The following is a 20,048-nucleotide window of genomic DNA, read 5'->3' as shown; positions in this document are numbered from 1 at the left end:
AGACCATATAATGCAAGTGAGTGAAAATTTATTCCCATGACCCTCAAAACTAAAAACAATTAAATTTGACATTGAGTAAAGGAAAGAGGAGCAACTAATTTAAACATGTTACAGAACATTCTAGAACTATGTGAAAAACATAACTTGATCTGTTATTGTCATGCCTTTTGATAACACAGCAAAATCATTTATCTTTATCATGAAAGCATATGGAGTGGAAAAGAAAAAGACAAACCAGTAACTCTGGTTGTAGCATAAGAGATTAAATTGACAGGGGAAAAAATGGGGAAAAGGAAATCATTAAGGCAGTGGCTAATAGTCTGGGGAACAAAGATAAGTGAAATTTGATGTAAACAGTGAGAAAGTTGCTCCATACCTAGAAGGGCTTTAGTTTACATGTAATTCATTTCTCTATGAATTTTTCCTCTGATTCAGGATATGAGTTAGCATAAGTTACTTCAACCGTGCATGCAATTAATTTATTAGAAAATTTACATGCAGCCTGGCCAGTGTGGCTCAGTGGCTGAGCATCAACCTATGAACTAGGAGGACACGGTTCGATTCCCAATCAGGGCACATGCCCAGGTTGCAGGCTCAATCCTCAGTAGGGGGCATGCAGGAGGCAGCTGATCAATGATTCTATCACATCATGATGTTTCTATCCCTCTATCTCTCCTTCCTCTCTCTGAAATCAATAAAAAAATCTTTTAAAACATTTATGTGCAAAGCATTTAAATATACATCAACAATAAGTGTGGGTAAGTATATGGAGAAAAGGGATCTCTTATGCACTGTTGGGTTGGACTGTAAATTGGTGCAGCCACTATGGAAAACAGTATGGAGGTTCCTCAAAAAATTAAAAATAGAACTATTATATGACCCAGGAACTCCACTTCTGGGTATTTATCTGAAGAAATCCAAAACACTAATTTGAAAAGTTATGTGTACCTCTATGTTCATTGTAGCATTACTCATAATAACCAAGATATAAAAGCAGCTTAAGTGTCCATTGATAGACAAATGGATACAGAAGATGTGGTTCATATATACAATAGAATATTACTTGGCCATATAAAAGAATTAAATCTTACCATTTGCAACAGCATGGATGGACCTAGAGGGTATTATGCTAAGTGAAATAAGTCAGTCAGAGAAAGACAAATACCATATGATTTCACTCATATGTGGAATCGAAAGAACAAAATAAATGAACAAACAAAACAGAAACAGACTTGTAGTACAGAGAATAGACTGAAGGTTGCCAGAAGGGAGGGTGCTTGGGGGGCTGGGTGAAAACGGTGAAGGGATTAAGCAGTACAAATTGGTAGTTACAAAAGTCATAGGGATGTAAAGTACAGCATAAGGGAATATAGTCAACAATATTAAAATGACTTATACATGATGCCAGGTGGATACTTGAAATATCGAAGGGTTCACTTTATAAATTATATGCTTGTCTACCCACTATGATGTACACATGAAATTAATACAAAATAATATTGATTGTAAACTGTAATTGAAAAATAAAATGTAAATTTAAAATAAAATCTGTGTTACGACCTTAGTGATCTCAGGCTGAGAGTGACTTTAGAGATTATCTAGTTCAAGCCTTGATTTTGCAGAAGAAATGACAGAACTGAGAGGAAATGTGTGGAATTCCAGGGATTACGTGGTTAGTAATAAGAGGACAACTTTTTTTTTTTTTAAGAACAGTCCATTGATATTTAGAGAGAGAGGAAAAGAGAGAAAGAGAGAGAACAGAAACATCGATGTGAGGACAATGATCCCCTGCCTCCTGCACTAGGAATCGAACCAGCAACCTTTTGGTGCACAGGATGATGCCCAACCAACTAAGCTACACCGGCCAAGGCACGACAATATTCTTTATTTTTTCAGCTTCAATGTACATAATACATCAATGGAGAATGCAGCTAGGGCTAGGCCTTAAAAGATAAAAGGGATTTGACAGAAAAGTAAAGCACATAGCTGCTGCCCTCAGGGTTCACTCCCCAATAGGAGAGAAAGACAGCAACCAATTAAAAGACAGAATCCTAATAGATTACCTCTAAGCAAGGTGCAGGGAATACACAGAGGAGGTGCATTAGTCTACATGGGCTGCCATAACAAAATACCGCAGACTGCACGGCTTGACCAACAGAAGTGCATTCTCTCAGTTCTGGAGCTCAGGAAATTCAGGAGCAAGATGCCAGCAGATTAGGTCCCTGGCTAGAACTCTTTTCCTGGTGTCTCTTCTTATAAGGCTCCCACTCTCATGACCTCAAGTAACCCTAATTACCTCCCAAAGGTTCCATCTCCAAATACTATCACATTGGAGGCTAGGGTTTCAACATAATTTCAGGGAACACAGACATTCAGTGCGTAACAGGAGAAAAGTGTTCACTCCGCCTACAGTACAGGAGCGTATTGCAGACGAAGTGACTCCTGAGCTTGGTCTCAAAGCAGGCGTAGGAGCTCACCAGTGGAGGGGCAGTGGGAGCACATCTGTAGAGAGAACAGCAGGAACAAAATGCAGGAGGAGGGATGAATGGTGAGCATTTCAGCATAGACAGAATAAGGAGTACCTGTAGGGAAAAAGTAATTTGAGACCAGATTATAAGAAGTCCCTGAGCCTGAGACTGAGGAGCTTAAAATCTCTTCATATGGGCAGTGGGAAGTTGGTAAAATTGTGTGTGTGCTATAATAAAGTTTGTTGTATGGATAACAGTAATACAAGTTTAATATTTGAAAACTGAAATTAAAAAATTTAATGTTGAAATCATTAAAAGTTACAGGAAGATTGCAAGAATAGTACAAAGAACTCCTGTATACTCTTTACCCAAATTTACCAATTATTACTATTTTGCCACATTTGTTTCATTTTTCTTTGTATAACATATATATTATTTAGACATATGGAAATAGACATATATAGATATGCGTGTGTATGCACACATACACAAATATATACACACATGTATACATATACATATATATATACACACACACATATTTTTTCCTGGAGGATAAACCCATCTTCCATTTGTCTTTCTATCTCCTGGCTGAGCCCTGAACACGGCAGACACTTAATAAAGATTGAAGACTAACAACCATGTCAGAGTAGCTTACGCAAAAGGCCAGGGGTGGCCAAGTTTCCTTCTGGGAAGATGAGCGGCGGGAAGACTCTAGGGATTTCCCAGCAGAATTGAGGAGCCTTTGAGTCAGAAAACCAGAGCAGCTCCTCCCCTGCTGCTGAGAATCAGCCAAACAAGTATTAACAGGGTGCCAGAAGCACATAACTCTTTGTACCAGGTCCACAATCCCTCATCCAGAATTTCCAAATCCAAAAACACTCTGAAAGTATGTTTGTATCTCATTTGGTAGCAAAACCTGCCCAGAAATGATCCTGAGCCTTTTGATGGTGTTTGTTTATCCCACTCTCTGAATTTTCATACATTTCACTGCATGACTATTAATGTGTTTGATAACAAGGGCTTCCTCAGAACTCACTGGGGATAATAATTAATTCAGGGTATATCATGCCTGTATCTCTTTTCTAAAATCTGAATTTCAAATTCATGGGACTGTAAAGATTTCAAATAAGGAAATATGGAAGTGTATTTAAAAAGTGGGGGTAAATACTTTGCAACTTAGACTGGGGCCTTTAATGAACATTTATCCCATGAAAATGTGAGTGGAGCTCAAAGAAGACTCCACAGGCTTTGGCACCTCTATCTGGAACTACTCAAGGAGGCCTTCATTTCACCTGTTTTGACTCATGCTCCTCATTTATGCATCTTTGGTTCTTTGCTTGATTCTGTCCCTCAGCAACCACTACAGGCCTGGCTCACCATTCAATTTAAAGCCTTCACTCTTCTTCAGGATATGGTTTTTGCTATTTGATCTCTGGCCTTCCTGAACCATACTTCCGCTAAGAAAAGGGCTTACCAGCTCCTCTCTCCCATCAGCCCTGCTCCGCCCTCACTGAGCTGTGCCATATGGGACTTATCACCTACATCTGTCGCCTGCTGTCCTGACTGGAACACAGGGAGGTGGGATGTGTGTGCAAAACCGAATCAGACCACCCAGCCATTCAACCATCCAGTTGGTCACTTGTTGGGTCATTCATTCATTTAAGAAATATGTACTAAAATGTCTACAAGTGCCAGGTGCTTTTCTAAGTACCTAAAGTACAGCAATAAGCAGACATATTTGATGTCATCATTTAATTAACAATCTAACAAGGGAAACAGATATTAAATAATTAAAATTGTAGTACCTGCTACAAATGGGGATGCAGAGTATGATGAAAGGGTATAAGGAGGAGAAAGGGGCCTAATTGGGCATAGAGGCTCAAGAAAGTCTTCCCTGAGGAAGTGACTTTTGAGTTAAGGTGAGAAAAATGAGTAGGAGGTAGCTGGGGAGCAAGGTGAAAAGGGAGAGGGGGGCAGGGAGTATAGAGGTGAGGGAGGATGGAGATGGGGAGAATTTCAGGCAAAGCAAACTACATAGTAAGGACCCAAGGCAGGAAAGAACTTGGCCAAAATGTGGAAGTGAAAGCCATAACTGTGGCTAGAGGGGGAGGGGGAGTGGGGGGAGGGGTAGAGGGGGAGAGAGAGAGAGAGAGAGAGAGAGAGAGAGAAAGAGAGAGAATCTTTGTAACAACATGGATGGACCTGGAGAGTATTATGCTAAGTGAAATAAGCCAGTCAGAGAAAGACAAGTATCACATGATCTCACTCATATGTGGAATCTAATGAACAAAATAAACTGACAAAATAGAAACAGATTCACAGATACAAAGAACAGACTGATAGCTGTCTGTCTCGAGGGATGAAGGTGAAGGTTGGGGCCAGGGTGAAAAAGGTGAAGGGATTAAGCAAATAAAAAAAACAACAACACATAGACACAGACAACAGTAGGGTGATCACAAGAGGGAAAGGGGAGTGGGGGAGGTAGAAGACGGTATGTGGGGGAGGGGAGGATAAATGGTGATACAAGAAGACTTATTTGGGGTGGTGAACACACAATGTAATATACAGATGATGTATTATAGAATTGTACACCTGAAACCTATATAATTTTATTTACCAAAGTCACCCTAATAAATTCAATTAAAAGAAAGTTAATGTATGAAGAACTGAATTAAATAGTTCTTCCCTCTTAGGACACATAGACATCTGATAAAAGAGGTAACACAGAAGCACACCAAATGGGCATGACCCCTGGGCAGGACTGGATCTCCCCGCTCCTGAAACAGTGGGTTACACAGCCTCGCTCCACATGGGTCAGGCCAGGGCTTCCAGAAAGGACTGCCATCTCCAGGAAGGACAAAGAATCAAGGCTCCTTTCCAGATGGATCCCCAGGACAGCCTTTCACTTCCAACGGACGAGTCTGCCCCCAAAAATGTTTCTCTCTCCCCACCCCCTGCCCCCTGCTCATACATACACTCACTCCAAAACCTTTCAGCCTTACTCCTTCAGGAGTCCAACCAGCATTCTACAATCAAAGAATGCTCCAGCTCTTAGGACTTTCCTCCCTATTTTGTTTGTTTGTTTGAATAGTGTGTGAATAAAAATCACAGTTGAAATGATTTCATCTTTAACTCTGATGTTCATAAATGTTCATCATTTAAACTCTTAAGATGGCCATGGAGTTTGCATTAGGAATGATAATCATGTGTTATCAATATAAATGACTTCACTTAGAGCAGAATTTACTCTGGCTTACTTCCATACTCCAAGACTTTTATGCTGCCGGCAGTGATTAGGAACACTGCTGGAATTCATTCTTGAACAGAACTTTTCCTGAACTGAAACTCTATACTAAAAAGCAGTGAAGAAAACTTGTTACCATTCATTTGTTTTGGACTTAGATTCAAAGGGTGGGAGGAATGGGGGAAGGACAATAGTTCTTTGACACTAGCAATAGTAAGTTAGTAGAAGGCCAAAACTCTTTTCATTAGACTTAATAGCCTGAGGCAGAATAGTCAGGAAAACAATTATGCAAAGTAAGTCTTTAGCAGGAGCAAAAAGATAAGATAAATATACTCTTCAAGCACATTAAGCCATTGCTAAATATTATACTTGATCCCTCGAAGTTATAAAAATTCCCAGCTCCTCACTACTTGTAAAAGTTTACTAAAAAGAGTGGTAAAAGTATATATTCAGAAGCTAAAGGAACTGGTACATTTGAAGTTGGGCTTTTTTCTTTCATTTTGATGTTTGTATGAAAATATTCAATATGAAAGGAAATGAGTACCACTAAGGACTATTTTATATTTCAAAAATAGCAACAGCTGTCTAAATGTACAATTTGCAACTTACTATTCAAACATAATTCTGGGTGGGTGGGTGGGAAGAGATTAACCAAAGAACTTGTAAGCATATATGTATAACCCATGGACACAGACAATAGTGTGGTGAAGGCCTGGTGTGTGTGTGTGTGGGGGGGGGGGGGGGGGGGGGTTAGAAGAGGTCAAGGAGGAAAACAGGGGGATATCTGTACCACTTTCAACAATAAAGATTTTTTTAAAAAACACAAAAAAAACCCCTAATTCTATTATTTCCAATTGTTCCTCTAATTGTGACTCTGGAATCCAAAGGACTACAAGTACAAATTTAGTAGGTTAGTCCTGAATAAAGTCTCTTTTTGGAAGATGTAACGGTCTGATTTCTCTTTATTCTCTTAATACTGTACACATTTTCCTAATAAAAAAATTACACTTTTTTTTTCTGGACTAAGATTTATGAATAACTGCCAAAAATTTAAAAATGGTTTGAACAAAAGCAAATTATTAGCAGACTGGCAGTTTTTATAATTCCACAATTATATTTCCATCTAATATTCCTTGCCCATCGCCAAAACACTAGCAGTCTCAGAAAACATCAATGTTAATTACTTTCTTTTAGACCATACTAATTTTACTTTCTCAACTTTAATGCACAGTATATTGTGGAATTACCCATTTCAACATTAATAAGGGTTAGAGGTGCCCTCTGAAATATTATCTTGGACCTCTTAGCTGAGTTTTGTTCAAGTTTTAGAGATCCTATTTGGTACAAGTTGAGTCAGAGAAACCTCCCTCATCTCTATCTCTGTATCTATTGCTATCCCTGCCTACCTCTGTCTCAATATATCAGCATCTATCCCTAATCTTTAACTAGTCCTATAGGTTTTTGGATTATGTCCTCTCTGCTTAGAATGTCTCATGACTCATTTAGGAAAAGGAAGCAACCCACCCACATTCTAAAGTAACTTAACCGCAAGCTGCTGAGGCTTCTGCATTAACTAAAAGACTTAATGTTGTAGAAAATCCCCCAAGTTAAAGCCATAGCATCCCCAGAAAATGAAAGCCATTTATACTTTTAGTTTGTTTGTTTCTTCTTCCTAAAAATCTTTGATGGTCCGATCAGTTATAAAAGTCCATCCAGAACTCGAGTTAATATATATTTGCAACTATACTCAGAACTCTCTGTTTACCTCTATTGACCTCTCCACTACTCACAAATGTGGCACAAATTTCTTTTGCTTTTTCTTCCTCACTCTGTTCGCCATTAAATCAGGAATTCAAGAATGAGGATGTTCTGAAGGGCAGACTTCACAAAACTGACCTAAGTTGGCTTATACTCTTAAAAATGTTGGCCCCAAGTAGCCAAATATATTTTAGTCATATTAGTTGTAAGATTTATGAGCTCAAATTCTATGAAACTCAAAATCAAGGAATAACTTTTTTAATTCAAACAGCCTTTCAGGATGAGTTTACCATGCCTTTGGGGCATTTTGTTCCTTAACGGCTTTCTAAACTCGTAATAACAGATAACATTTAATTAGCTCAAATTATTCTTAAAACCGGTAAAGGGAGAAACTGCTTTTTATCCCTCAATATTCAGTCCTCTCTCCTTCCCCTAGAATTTTAGTTGAGCACAAAACCACATTAGCTAGAGACTAATTTCTCTCTGCCTCCTTTGCAAACCAAGTTTTGCCACTGGCATGTGAGTAGATATGACTATAGAATTCTTAGGTCACATTAGGGAACTGCTTGCCTTCACTTCTTTTCCAATATTTATTGCTTAACAACATTTAATAATTATTACCTACTTTAGGCAAACTGATACCATCCTGGGAATAGAAAAGCTAGTAAAAATTGTCCTCATGATCAACTTATTTCCAAACTACCAGGGCTAAGTAAAATAAATTCATAAATAACTCAAAACAAAGTAAAACAAAACAAGTAATCACAATAGATGTACAAACAATGCCCAAAGGTTCAAAAAAGAGAATACTACATATAGACTGAGATATCAAAAATATTTTATTCGCGAGTTAAATGATTGAGAAGGGTGTGAATGAATACACAGAGTGGGAGAGGATGGCTCCTCTTCCCCTGGGCCACCTCTCACAATGCAGAAAAAGTCAAAAGCTTCCTGTGAGTTTGGACACAGGAACTGAGTCAGCTAACAGTATTGCATGAGAAAATGGGTTAAATGCTTTACATGTTTAGCTTTCCATAGCAGCTGTAATAAATGACCACAACTAAGTAGTTTCAGACAACACAAATTTAATATCTTAGAGTTTTGGAAATCAGAAGTCCAAAATGCACTTCACTTGGCTAAACTAAAAAAGTCAGCAGGGCTGCATTCCTTTCCGAAAATTCCAGGGGAAAATCCATTTCCTTGCCCTTTCCAGTTTCCAGAGGTTGTCCAACACCCCTTGGCTAGTGGCTTCTTCTATCTTCAAAGCAAGCAATGCATTACTCTGACCTCTACTGCATCCCTCTTCCACTTTAAAAAGGCCCTTATAATTACATTGGGCCCACCCAGATAATTCAGAAAAATCTTCCTCTCTCAAAGTCAGCTGACTGGCAACCTTAATTCCATCTTCATATTGGGTAGATGATATGCTAAGTGGGAAGGATGCAGATTGCCTCTCTCTTCTCAGAGTGAGTTAGAATTATTTCCAAATTGGACTTCATGTATTTCCTGATAACAAACCTTTGTTTTCAAGACTTCTTTCTCAATGTAGAACAGTGAAAACTAATGAAATATTTATTTGTTACAGCTCTTTTATCCTTAAGTTCATTCATCAGCAAATGAAATCTCTGAACTCCAAGTCTGAGAAGCTGGAAAAGCTGTTAAGTTAGAAATAACAGCAGTAGCAGAAGGTATTATTTCTTAAATCTGTCCCACATTTAATAAATGCTTCCACTGAAGGCACTTGTCTCATATAAGCCATATGCTCTGTTTAGCTTAATGGCTGTTTCAGTTAGCCTTCACTGTAGAAACATTCAATCATTGCAACCAGCAGTGCACAAGAATCTCCTGTGTGCCAGGCACTGAAGATGTGAACCCTGGAAAAAGAATTTATCCGGAAAGAGACAGCAGTCCTTGAGTTCCCCCGTTATTGTCAAAGATTTCAAGAAATCAGAAAAGCAATAGGGAGTAGTAGAAAGAGCTTCGAAGTCAGGCAAACCAAGTTCATATCCACATTCCATAACTTACTAGCTATATAACTTTTGGCAAGTCATTTGACCTCTCTGAGATTTCCTATCTTTACAGTAAAGTGAATTCTGTGAATTCTACCTATGTCATGAGATGATTTCTATTAATGATCAAGTGAATGAATGGTGGTCTCTTTCTAAATCAACCTTTCCCACATTTTTAAAAACAGATGTGCATAGAATGGTTTGCTTACAAACCCAAGGAAGTTGTAATATAGTCTTAGAGCCAAAGAATTCACAAGGCAGAGTTCTCAACTAATGGATGAAGTGTTATGACAACCAAAGTATCAAGTTAGATACCATAAGAACTTTTCAGATTGAATTAATTTTTAAGTAGAAAGTAGTAAATGACTTTGATGAAACCTGGCTTCAAACCAAGAGCTGGTTTGTTCTTTTTTATCACAAAAGTCTGGTTGTTCTAAAAAGGTTCCTTGACCTTGGGACTGTACTCACACACAAAAATTTACTGATATTTCTGTAAGATTATATATTAGCTCTGGAGTTTTAATGAACAGTGACAACACAAATTCATAACACTGTTAAAAAGTAGCTACTCATCTAAACTTCATACTATCTACAAAATGGAAGGCACATTTTCTCTTGTATGAAATTTCTTATCCTCAGGATTTTGAGATGTTTTCAGATATAAAAGTCATGTTTATTAAATGGCTTGACTGTCAATTTTTGGTATTATACCAAACAAATAACTATGATTCACAGTGACTTTTAAAAATCTATGTAGCCCGGCCGGCATGGCTCACTGGTTTAGTGTCAACCTGTGAACCAGAAGGTCAAGGCACATGCCCGGGGTTGCAGGCTTGATCCCCAGTATGGGGCATGCAGGAGGCAGCCAATCAATGATTCTCTCTCATCACTGATGTTTCTCTCTCTCTCTCTCTCTCTCTCTCTCTCTCATCTTTCCTCTCTGAAATCAATAACAATGTATTAAAAAATAAAAATCTATGTAATTATTTTCATTAATTGTTTCACATACATTATTTTTATCTTAAATTATTTTACCTTATTAAAAACACATTAAGAGCTTGTTCCACCAAGCATACATTTTATTGATTATCTAAATGACTAATGAAATTATATAAAATTTTCAACTAATACTTCCTGCATTTGACTCATTTAACTTCCTCTCTATGAAGGGTAATGGCTCAAACACATTTGCAAATTATTTTAAACCTATAAGCTTTATAATACAGAAATATAACATCTGGACTATCTATTTGATATTATGTGAGCCAGTTCTAATATACTTAATCCTAATTATAAACACACACAATTTTTGCAAAATAAAAAAAATGCTAGCTGAAAACATAAATTTTCATGAGTAATGTTTTCGTTAATACTTTTATAAAATAATGGCTGGCTACCTCAGTGGTATGGCACTTTCGGTCTGGCAAGCCCTCTTTTTCTTCCACCTGAAGAAACTATATGTCTAGAACAGCACTGTCCAATAGAACTTTCTGCTGTGATGAAATGCTGTAAGCTACCCAGGGCAGTAGCCAATAGCCAGATGTTGCTACTGAGCACTTGAAATGCAGGTAGTGTGATGGATGAACTGAAATTTTCATTTTATTTTAATTAATTTGAATTTAAATAGCCACATGTAGCTACTGGCCACTATATTGGACAGTGAAGATTTGGAATGCATGTTAAAATAGCTGGAGCAGTGGACAAGTATGATTACTATATCTTCATGCCCCACCTCTTTCTCAAGCTATTCAACTCTTACCCACAGTAGGATATAAGTCTCATTTCCTCTGTGAAACTTTCACTGATCACTTTAATTCACATGAATGTCTTTCTTCTCTGAACTTAACTGCTTCATAATGGAATTCAGTGTACAACAGTTTAATTTTAATGTATGAGTTTTAGCATAAAATACTCCCCCCCCAAAAAATACTACCAGCTTCTATTCATTGAAAGCTTATAGTGCTAAACACTTTACAAATTTATTTCATTTTCTTAATAGGCCTATAAAGTATGTATTTTAATCTCTATTTTACTATGAGAAAATTATGGCTCAGAGGGATTATGTGACCTGCTCAGGTCAAACAGGTAATAAGCAGCAGAGCTCAAACTTGAAACTAGGTCCATGACTCCAGTCTACACAGGAGTATGCAGGATCATTTGATATTTTGGCTTGATTTGATTACTGGAAACCATCATAACAAACCTAAATCTGCTTGAGAAAATGACTTTGTAACAATTACAGCTTAGTGGAAATAAAATATTATGATTCAATTTAATTATAAGAGTATTTCATTTATAGTGAAAGATTATTTCAAAGTTCTTCCATCATAGACTAGAGCCAGTGGTTCTCAACCTTCTGGCCCTTTAAATACAGTTCCTCATGTTGTGACCCAATCATAAAATTATTTTCGTTGCTACTTCATAACTGTAATGTTGCTACTGTTATGAATCGTAATGTAAATATCCGATAAGCAGGATGGTCTTAGGCGACCGCCAAAGGGGTCGCGACCCACAGGTTAAGAACCGCTGGACTAGACATATCACTTTCTTAAAAACCAATTGCTCCATCTACTGGAACCAATGGGAATACCATACCCACCAAGTATTTAAAAGAGATACCTTCTCTAAGGGGTCTCTTGGAAATTAGTGGAAATATATTTTGGTTATTACAAAGAATAGGGATTTTATTGGCTTTCATTAGGTAGGGTCAGGAATGCATGAAGTCCTCATCAACAAAATATTGCTCCACTTCCAAGGGGGAAAACTCACTTGTATTTATTTATCTGAGCTTGAAACTTAACATCATTTTACATATAAAAACAAAATGTTTACAGTTTTACTACTCAATGAATTTTCCAGGAAGAAAATTATGGCATTTCACCAGTTGTAAAATATAGTATTATTTAAATATCACCAAGAAGGAAAAAAACAAACAAACATTGCCAATTAAACTATGATGCAATGGCCCTGGCCAAGGTGGCTCTGTTGGTAGGATGTCGTTCTGTGCACCAAAGGTTGCCAGTTTGATTTCAGCTCAGGGCACATGCCTGGTTTCAGGCTGGATCTCCAGTAGGGGGCGTGTGGGAGGCAATCAATCTATGTATCTCTCTCACTGGGATGTTTCTCCCTTTCTCTCTCTCCCACCCTCATCCCTCCCACTCTCTTTGGAATCAATGGAAAAAATATCCTCGGGTGAAGATTTAAAAAAAAAAAAGGCCTAAAATACACCTATCTGTTTTCCCCTCTCAATCCTTGTTTCTCACTGGTCCTTCTCTTACTTAAAAGTGATCATAACCTAGGGTCACCATCATCTACAATGAAGAGTTAAATATAATCACAATCACTTCTCTACTGTGATTTTCAGACAATTAAAATTAGAAAAAAATTATTTTTCCTCATTTTCTGTATAAAGTCAATCAAATATTCCATATCACAGCTTTTCCAGTGATAGAAGGACGATATGAGAAGGAAGGATTTCTCCAAAATGTCTCAATACTATTTGGGGAAATTACACTCACCAGAGTCCTGATTACATTTACATATACCATCTACCACTGGAGTTTTTCCTAACATTACCAGTTAGTGCATTAATTTTCCCAGTAAGCAGAAACAGAGAAAATAACAGGATAACATTATGTAGACAACATAATGGTGACTTTGACAAATAAAGATGTCTTCTAGGACTGGTCACAGCCTGGCACTGTCTTCTGCTTAAAAATAGAAGGCATATTAGAGTAAAAAAGTTTCCACTTCAGGCCAAATTAAATTATTCCAGTTCCAAGACTGAGAATAATTTCATGGCAATTAGAAGTGGGCCTTGTGGAAAACTCCATTATTCATTCCTTTTTTAAAAATATGTTTTTATTGATTTTAGAGAGATAGGAAGGGAGAGGGAGAGATAGAAACATCAATGAGAAACATCGATTGGCTGCCTCCTGCATGGCCCCCGCTGGGGAAATTACACTTACACCCTGGGCATGTGCTCTGACTGGAAATCAAAACTGCTACATCTTGGTGCACCAGACGATGAACTGAGTCACACCAGCTGTGCTCCATTATTCATTCTTATCTATACAAAAGTAATTTCAGACATGCATCACAGGATCTATATGCATTTCTTGCAGAGAGAAATGAAGTTAAGGCCTGGAATCATTACCATGGCTTGTTCAGGAAGCATTCAAGAATCGGAAATACAGTGTTGGTAGTTTGAGGCTTTGCTATGTAAACTCACCTAAATATGTCGGTCCATCCAGAGTTTGTCATACAGTGTGACCACACAAATGTAAATTGTTTGCAAAACAAAACTGTTTTTTCCTGTTTTTGTTTTTTTTTAATGCTTCCAATAGTCTCTGATGCATATATACAAATTCATTTTAACTAGGACTTTCTTCCTGGAGATAGAGAAGCCCTCCGGTTTCCTGATGGCAGGTAGGGGGGAAATCTGAATACCCCTTACTTCTACAAGCACCAAGCTGCAGGCAGGAGAAACTGTATTCTATTCTGTAGGGAGCAGCTATAGGGTTAAGCCTCTGGACTGAACCGGTTGGCACAGCCACAAACAGGTCCCAGCTTAGAGGGCACAATCCTCTTAGCATAATTAATCTTGACCTTCTGAGGCTCCCTAGATCTTATCTGGGTAGCTAATGGGCTGTGGGAGGTGCAGCAAGACCTGCCAAAACAAGTGAAGCTCACAAGAACACTGTAACTATGGTGACCACTACCTTGTTTACCTCTGGCCATAAAATAAAGGCTCAGCTTGCTGTCTGGGTCTCTCTGTATGGCCTCAGTCAGGCACAGGAGATCCACCTAGAGGCCTAGACCCAGCTTATTCTCTTTGTCTTTCGCCGCCCCGCTTCAGGCTCACTGAACCCTTGACTGAGCTGGCACGGCACACTATTCATTTGTTCCTTTATTAAAATTCTAATAACCTATGCAACGCTGTGCAGTGTGCTAGGCACTAGGTAAACAGTGGTAAACAAAAACATAAGTTCCTGAGGTCTTCTTAACACATTGCGTACTGCATAGAAATCTCTAAGACATACGCCAGGGACCGCACGTTTTTGGACAAACTGCATGTTATTTAAATCATCATAATGCACTTTAGGTGTTGTTTTTCAATAATTATAACATTTTTATTTACAAAAACAATTAGACAATTAAAGTTCCTAGTACTTTTTTAACGTATGGTACTGCGTAAAACATTTTCCTCTATGAAGAGGGACCAAACAAAATTTACATAAGTATCTAGATTCGCTCCTTCTTCCATGGGCGTGAAAAACGAGAACACTCGTGAGCAGTCCTTAACAGATGGCGCGGGAAACACGAGAAAACTCCGGAGCGGTACGAAATGTGTTTAAAATGTTTTGTGGTAGATTTTGACTTTAAATTTGTCTTTCTGTATATTGCATAAATAAATTTCTGGTCTCGATAACCAAAAAGAAACTCAAAATATGATAAATCAAGTTGTTGGGCAGGACCTCACAAGGTGAAGGGGGTGCTACTAGGAAAAACTGGAGGCACACATAGATGCAATACACAATCTCAACTCAAGGAGTATTCATCTCATATTACTTCTGTAACAATTACCACAAACTTAATAACTTAAACCGGCACAAAGTAATTATCCTACATTGCTGGAGTTTAGGTATCATAAAATCAAGGTATGGCAGAGCTGCTTTCTTTTGCAGGCTCTTTGGGAGAATCTGTTTCCTTACCTTTCCAGCTTCTATCTAGAGGCTGCATTTTATTCTTGGATCCTGGTTCCTTCCTCCATCTTCAGAGCCAGCAGCATAGTATTTTCAAATCTCCCCCTTCTCTCTCTCTCCCCTTTGCTTTGGTCATCATCTGTTCTCAGACTGACACTCTCACCTCCTTTTTATATGGACACAGGGTCCACCCAGATAATCCACGATAATCATTCATCTCTAGACCCTTAAGCTAATCATATCTGCAAAGTCGCTTTACCGGGTAGAAAACACATTCATGGGCTCTAAAGATTAACAGTTGAAAATCTCTGAGAGCCATTACTCAGCCTACCATAGAAAGCAAAGAAAATAGGAAAAAAGTGTTTGGCCCTGACGGGTTTGGCTCAGTGCACAGAGCACCGGCCTGCGGACTGAAAGGTCCCAGGTTCGATTCCGGTCAAGGGCATGTACCTTGGTTGCGGGCACATCCCCAGCAGGGGTGTGCAGAAGGCAGCTGATCGATGTTTCTCTCTCATCGATGTTTCTAACTCTCTCTCCCTCTCCCTTCCTCTCGGTAAAAAATCAATAAAATATATTTAAAAAGAAAAAAAGTGTTTGCCTCTTTTACACTTCAACTAACTGCATGTTGGCATTCTGCAAGTTTGTTTTCTACTTTAAGACCATTTTGGTTATCCATTTTAACTGGCTTTTCTTCCTAAAATGGTGGCAGGTGGTCTTTCTCTGAGGCCTTGGGAATCTCTAACACTGGTTTTCCTCACAAGTCAACAATTTGAAAATAAAACCACCAGAGACAATGGCATAACTCTTAAAGGAACTCTATGAGCTGATTGCCATGATTACACACTTCATTACAGCCAAACGTTATCTTCTTGCAGAACTAAATGTGTGAACAGATTAGTCATTTATGGGGCTGGAAATCGCTTTTCTATTTTCTACAGTGAGGGGCCATTGAGCAAGACTTAGCAAACTGATCGTGGCTTAATTCTTGCAGACATTATGCAGCACAAGTTCTTCGATGCAGATTATAAATTTAGGATGAGCAAGGAGTAATATGCTTCACCGAGTGGCCTGTGCTCCCAGTGATGTTACAGGCGGGTATTAATATTTTCATGTCACTTCTTTGAGAAAAGGGAAACAATCTGCGATTCAACCTGGTTTAAAAATACAGAGAAGATTTTTGCTTTCGGACATGATGGAGTGACAGGGAACAGACTTACCTTCCTGCCTAAGAAATACCGAAAACCAGAGAAACGTGTGTTTACACAAAGTATGCAGTGCAGCACTACGGCCCCTACAATTACCCCAGCGTATGTGCTGGAGGCAGGTTCCAGGTGCATTGTGGGGAGGTTCCCTCAGCGCCGTCGGTCTCCGAGTCCCTGGTACATTTATTTACATGTAAGTCAATTTACCACGCCAACCGATACACTTCCTGTCAGTGAGACGGGGAACGCGCTCGCACCTGGCAACAGCGGCACCAATCACAGGCGCAGCGAAGTCGCGCGGTGAGCTCCGCAGCTGTGACGTCACCCTCACGGAAAACCTCGCGAGACGAGACCGGAGGGTGGGCGGTGCCAGACGCCGCTTCACACCGCCCGCGGCTTCTGTGAGGAAAGCTGCCGTTAATCTACGGTTGGTCTGGCTGCTACGACCACCACCATGAGCGGCCTGGATGGGGCCGAGGGGGCTCCTCTCCTCCAGCCCTGCAGCCCCGATGCTCCCGACGGTGCCACCGGACCCCCCGACCCACACCAGGGCCCGAAGCTCCGTGAGGAAACCGAGGCGGCACAGGTGATGGCGGAGTCGGGGGAGGGAAGCTTGGAGGCCGTCGCGCCCCCACGGGCCCAGCTTCCAGAGGAGGAGGGAGCCGCGCACGAGCCTGCGGCCTGCGGCCATGCCCCCCAGTTCGGAGTCGGTGGGGGGTCGCAGTTTCGGGGCGCCTGAAGCGGAGCTAGAACAGGCCCCGCCCCCCGCCGGGGCCCAGGTGGCCGAGTCTGTGGCCATGGCAACCGACCGCGGCCTGAACAATGGCTGTCGTCCTGGGGAGCTGCGCGGCGCCGGCGCGGAGAGGCCGGGGGCTGAGGTGGTGGCCGAGGCGAAGGCCGCGGATGAGGCGATGGTGGAAAAGGAAGGAGAGGAGGAGGAGAGAGTCATGGAGCAGGAGGTGGAGGTAGAGGAGAAGCCAGTAGGCGAAGAAGTAGAAATGGCGGAGGCAAACAGAGCGGTGGCGGAGGCAAACAGACCGGTGGCGGAGGTGATGGAGGGGGCACGGCGCCGGCCCCTGAACGTGAATTTCCGCGTGAACCTCCGCATGAACCCCCTGGAGGCCATCCAGCAGGAACTGGACACGGTGAATGCCCAGGCTGACCGGGCCTTCCAGCAGCTGGAGCAGAAGTTCGGGCGGATGCGCCGGCACTACCTGGAGCGGCGGAACTACATCATTCAGAATATCCCGGGCTTCTGGGTCACCGCCTTTCGGAACCACCCCCAGTTGTCCCCCATGATCAGGGGCCAGGACGCCGAGATGTTAAGATACGTCACCCATTTGGAAGTGAAGGAATTCAGACACCCGAAAACTGGCTGCAAGTTCAAGTTCTTCTTCCGAAGAAACCCCTTCTTCAGAAACAAGCTGATCGTCAAGGAGTACGAGGTCAGAGCTTCCGGCCGCGTAGTGTCTCTCTCCACTCCCATCGTGTGGCGTCGGGGTCACGAACCCCAGTCCTTCATTCGCAGAAACCAGGACGTCGTCTGCAATTTCTTCACCTGGTTTTCAGACCACAGCCTTCCAGAGTCTGACAAGATTGCCGAGATCATCAAAGAGGACCTGTGGCCAAACCCGCTGCAGTACTACCTGCTGCGGGAAGGAGTCCGTAGAGCCAGACGGCGCCCGATAAGGGAACCAGTGGAGATCCCCAGGCCGTTTGGGTTCCAGTCTGGTTAAACTTTGTCCTTGGGACTGCTTCTGCACAAGGTCCCCTGACACTGCTTGCTGAAACCTGTGCTTGAGCAACGGAAAGGGGTATACCTTCTACTGTTTTTTCCCCTGACATTTCTAAGACCTTTTTCCTCTGGACATTTGTTTACTCAACCGCAAGATTGAGACCTTCATGGCCATGCTTCTCCACTTCTACACAGCCTGACTTTTCCACTGATATGCAACCTTCATGCTGTTCTGCATTACTGTCACATTCTGCAAGGCCATGACTCTCACTACTGCTGAGTTAAGTAAATATGCTGTGAATTTCACTGCCTTTTCCTGCACTGCTTGGACTCTTTGTTTCCAGGGCCTCTGGTGTGGTGGTTCTTACCACCTGGGATTCTAGCTTTGTCTGGAGGCCTGTTCTACCCACTCTGCTCTGCAGGGCAGGCATATAGCCTGTGGACTTTTGCAGAAAATAAAGCAACCAGAGACACTGGAGAGCAGCAGTGGGCCACTTGGTCTTTGTGACTTATGTGACTTCATTGCTCCCCTTGCACCTCTGGTTGTGCCCACTCCTGTTAGCTGCTGCCTATTTGATGAACATCTTCCAGACCATTGTCAGCTCCTCTGATTTCTGGTGAACCAGAATCTCCAGAACTGGTGGTGGACATGTTTCCTTTCCAGCCTTTCCATTCCTCTACCCAAAAGGCATCTCAGTTCCTCACCCCCTCTTCCCTTGATCCCCATCACCCAATAGCCCTACTTCCAGGAAAGTGGTTGAGGTGACAGTTTAGATCTTGTCCTCATGACAAGTATAAGGATGGTGTCCAGGCTTTCTCAGCATCAACTAGTGAATTCACACAAAACTTAGGTACCTCTTTGTACCTTCTTTCCTCATCCTGAAGTAATTGTCAGGATAGCAGTACACTTTCTCTCTGTGTGTCCCTTATCTCAAAGAAAAACAAAGCTTAGAAACATCTGCAAAAGCAGATCTTTTAGTTAATTTGGCTCTCCATGATTTCCAGGGACACTTCGACTGGTTGCCTCCTCACATGTCCTGACTGACCAGGGCCAGGAATGAATCTGCAATCCAGGTATGTTTTCTTGACTGGGGATTGAACCCACAACCCTTTGGTGTAGTGGGTCAGTGCTCTAACCACTGCACACACTGGCCAGGATTTTTTTATGTTAATCCTCACCCAACGATAATTTTTCCATTGATTTTTAGAGAGAGTGGGAGGGAGGAAGAGGGGTGTGAAAGAAACATCCATGAGGGAGACATCGATTGGTTGCCTCCTGCACACACCCCAACCAGGGCAGACATCAAACCTGCAACGCAGGTGCATGCCCTTGACCTTGACCAGAATCAAATTGACAACACTTCAGTGCTTGGGCCAACGCTCTAATCACTGAACCACACTGGCAAGGGTGAGAAGAGTTATTTAAAGAAATACAACTTTGGGTATTTTCTCGTTTTCATTTGACTTAATTTATGTAGATTAATACTGTGTCCTTTACTTCACTAATACTTAGTAAAAGCCTGTTATTTTCTGTTTTTGCTTACTAGGAAAATTGAGTTATACAAGCTTTCTTTGCTTTTGTTTGGGAACATTTAGAAAAATAACAATCTTTCCAGTACAGGACGATGTAGAGACTTAAATGAATATTCCTAATGGTTTTCAACTTGTTCTTGTTTCTGTCAAAACTGCATTCTTAGAAATATAAATAACTTGATCTTGTCAGATTATTAAGACTTTGGAAATTATTGTCTTCATGGAAAAATAACCTGCAAAAACAGTGTGGCTTGATTGTTTTGCTTGATAATTTGCACTGGTAACAACTTATTAACAATTTAGCTTAAGTACTTGGGAGATTGCTCTGTCATTGGAAGTGTACCATTAACATATGTGCATGATGGAAAATAAAAGTATGTTTCTCTGTTAA

The 20,048-nt window shown here is 40.7% G+C and overlaps 1 protein-coding gene and 1 long non-coding RNA gene across 2 annotated transcripts in view; one reads left to right on the top strand and one right to left on the bottom strand.

The window, feature by feature from the left end:
* LOC139013018 (uncharacterized) overlaps positions 1 to 16,507 on the bottom strand; it is a 45,376-nt gene extending 28,869 nt beyond the window's left edge. Inside the window, exon 1 of the long non-coding RNA XR_011471920.1 lies at positions 16,405 to 16,507. This is a non-coding gene — a long non-coding RNA (uncharacterized lncRNA). The remainder of the gene's footprint in view (positions 1 to 16,404) is intronic.
* Positions 16,508 to 16,764: 257 nt separating this feature from the next.
* Positions 16,765 to 20,048, top strand: TSPYL1 (TSPY like 1). Its single transcript, XM_070417508.1, is given in 2 exon segments — positions 16,765 to 17,101; positions 17,103 to 20,048. Coding segments are annotated over 2 exon segments (1,281 nt in total). The 5' UTR covers positions 16,765 to 16,843; the 3' UTR covers positions 18,126 to 20,048.

The sequence above is a fragment of the Myotis yumanensis genome, unplaced genomic scaffold (genome assembly GCF_028538775.1).
Source record: "Myotis yumanensis isolate MYYU_CA2020_CCGP unplaced genomic scaffold, mMyoYum1.0.hap1 SCAF_6, whole genome shotgun sequence".
Taxonomy (NCBI): domain Eukaryota; kingdom Metazoa; phylum Chordata; class Mammalia; order Chiroptera; family Vespertilionidae; genus Myotis; species Myotis yumanensis.
This window is presented reverse-complemented; position numbering and strand designations above follow the sequence as displayed.